Raw genomic sequence first — 2,053 nt, forward strand, 5'->3', positions numbered from 1 at the left:
ACTGGGTCTTACGACAAAATGCACATGTCGTACGGACGTTAAGTGCGCAGAAAGGGGCGGGAAACCATGAACTTGACTAAAAGAACGTCAGGGGCGGGCAACGCAGGCGTAGTTCTACGCGGACGCACTGTATATAACGACAAAAATCACATGTCGTATGTTCGTTTGCGAAAATAGGAACAGAAGTTGGGAGCAAGAAAAACGAAGGTAAGTTTAAATCATTTCCCCAAATAAGTGGCAGATCCTGGAGTCTATCTTGGGCTAAGATTAGGAGAGTCTGAGCTAACATTATGTTTTTTGGCTTGTGTATTGTCTTGCAGAAAAATGAATCAAAAATTCCGGGATCCAGAATTTTTAAGTCTCTTTATAGACAAGTATAAAGAAATGTCTAATCTGTGGCATACCAAGAACAAGGATTATTTTAATAAACAAGTAAGGAGGGCAACACTGGAGAGATTTGTGACATTTGTGCAGCCTTGGATCCCAGAGGCAGACGTGGACTTTGTGGATAAGAAAATTCAAATATTGCAAAATATGTTCCGAAAGGAAAAGAGGAAAATACAACAATCCAAAACATCAGGAGCAGCACCAGGTGATGTGTATGTTCCCAGGCTGTGGTACTTTGAAAAGCTACGGTTCCTGGACGACCGATATAAACCCAGGGAGTCGCTTTCTACTCTTCCCTCCACCCTTCCCTCCACCCTTCCCTGCAGCATTCCCTCCACCTCAGCAGAGGCTGATGAGCCTTCCATCCTGGAGGAAGCGGATGCACCCAGCTGGAGCCAGGTATTTTTTTATCAAAAATAGTGAGATTCAGAATATTAATGATGTTAACTAGATGTTATTCGAATTTGTACGCTATTATTGATGTTAAAAAATATTTAAAATTTGGACATATCAATTTACAGTAGTGGCCACAAATGTTTGTCACCAGCAGAAACAAGAAATCGTGGTGTCATAATGATACTCTTTTATATGTATTAACCGAATTTTGAAGTCAGGAGCTGAAAAATGTTTAGGATTGATGAACAAAAAACTAAAACAATGTCCCTTTTTTATACACAGGAGGAGCTCAGCCAGGAGGAAGGTGAGGAAAGTGGCAGGCAGGAGGAGGCTATGCCCACTCTCAGCCAGGAGGAGTCCATGCCCTCTGTCAGGCAGGAGGTGGCCGGGCCTAGTAGAAGGATGACGACTTCTCAAGTGCCTCCCCTCCGTCTTCCATCCAAAAGGGCCAAAAAAAATACACAGGCACAGGAGGAATCCCTGCGACTAATTAGAGAGGCGACTAATGTTTTAAACAGCCCCCCTGACGCAGAAGAGGCCTACGGCTGCTACATTGCCAGCCGGCTCCAGCAACTAGAGATGGGCCAACGTCTCCACTGCGAAAGGCTGATTTTCCTGTCCTTACAGAAGGGGTTCAGTGGAGATTTATCAGCCAACAGTACTATTGTGGAGCAAGTTCCTCCTGTTCCTCCTCCTCCTCCTCCTCCTGCCACGAGTCCACCATCGGAGACACAGCCTCCCAGGAAGGCTACAGGGAAGTCTGCAGGGAAGGGTGCAGTGAAGGGTGGAGCGAAGAGAAGAAGGTGATGACCTGGCTTCACTCTGGTCCGACCAACCACAGCCTGGGGACATATATACCATCTGATGCTGCTCTTGATGTCTGGGATTCTGGGACCATATTTGATTTTGTAAAATTTGAATTTTCTTGTCCACATAGTTTCACGTTTGCCCTGGGGCCAAAAGGCTACAGAAATGTCACAATTTTCTCCAGTGTTGCCTTCATTTTTTTGTTTGTAGAACCAGAAGAATAAATGGATATTTTTGTTTGAAAATATAATTGCCTATGTGTTTTTTGGTCAAATACCTTTCTATAAAAGACAATGTGAAATTAACAAGGGACACTAACCTCCTTGAGGTTATAAACAAAATAAAAATGTTATTGTGGTAACTTGTCACCAGAATAAAAATAAAAAGGTTATTGTGGTAATGAAAAAAAAAAAAAAAAAATAACGTTTTTGGTTTTAACTTGACGGAACAATTAAATATGGAG

General features: G+C 42.9%; 1 protein-coding gene across 1 annotated transcript; it reads left to right on the forward strand.

Moving 5' to 3' along the window:
- The first annotated feature begins 249 nt into the window (after positions 1–249).
- LOC143984411 (uncharacterized) lies at positions 250–1,801 on the forward strand. The gene is made up of 2 exons (XM_077484606.1): positions 250–786; positions 1,066–1,801. The coding sequence occupies exons 1-2, from the start codon at positions 325–327 to the stop codon at positions 1,588–1,590; spliced, it is 987 nt and encodes a 328-aa protein (XP_077340732.1). The 5' UTR covers positions 250–324; the 3' UTR covers positions 1,591–1,801.
- Positions 1,802–2,053: the final 252 nt, after the last annotated feature.

Source organism: Lithobates pipiens, unplaced genomic scaffold (genome assembly GCF_037356315.1).
Source record: "Lithobates pipiens isolate NorthernLeopardFrog02 unplaced genomic scaffold, aLitPip1_a1.2 Scaffold_16, whole genome shotgun sequence".
In the NCBI taxonomy this organism is placed as follows: domain Eukaryota; kingdom Metazoa; phylum Chordata; class Amphibia; order Anura; family Ranidae; genus Lithobates; species Lithobates pipiens.

Excerpts from the sequence above, each read along its gene's own strand:
- LOC143984411 (XM_077484606.1), top strand. The coding sequence starts at position 325 with ATGAATCAAAAATTCCGGGATCCAGAATTTTTAAGTCTCTTTATAGAC. Across the intron at positions 787-1,065 it reads ATGCACCCAGCTGGAGCCAG|GAGGAGCTCAGCCAGGAGGA; the intron begins GTATTTTTTTAT and ends TTTTATACACAG.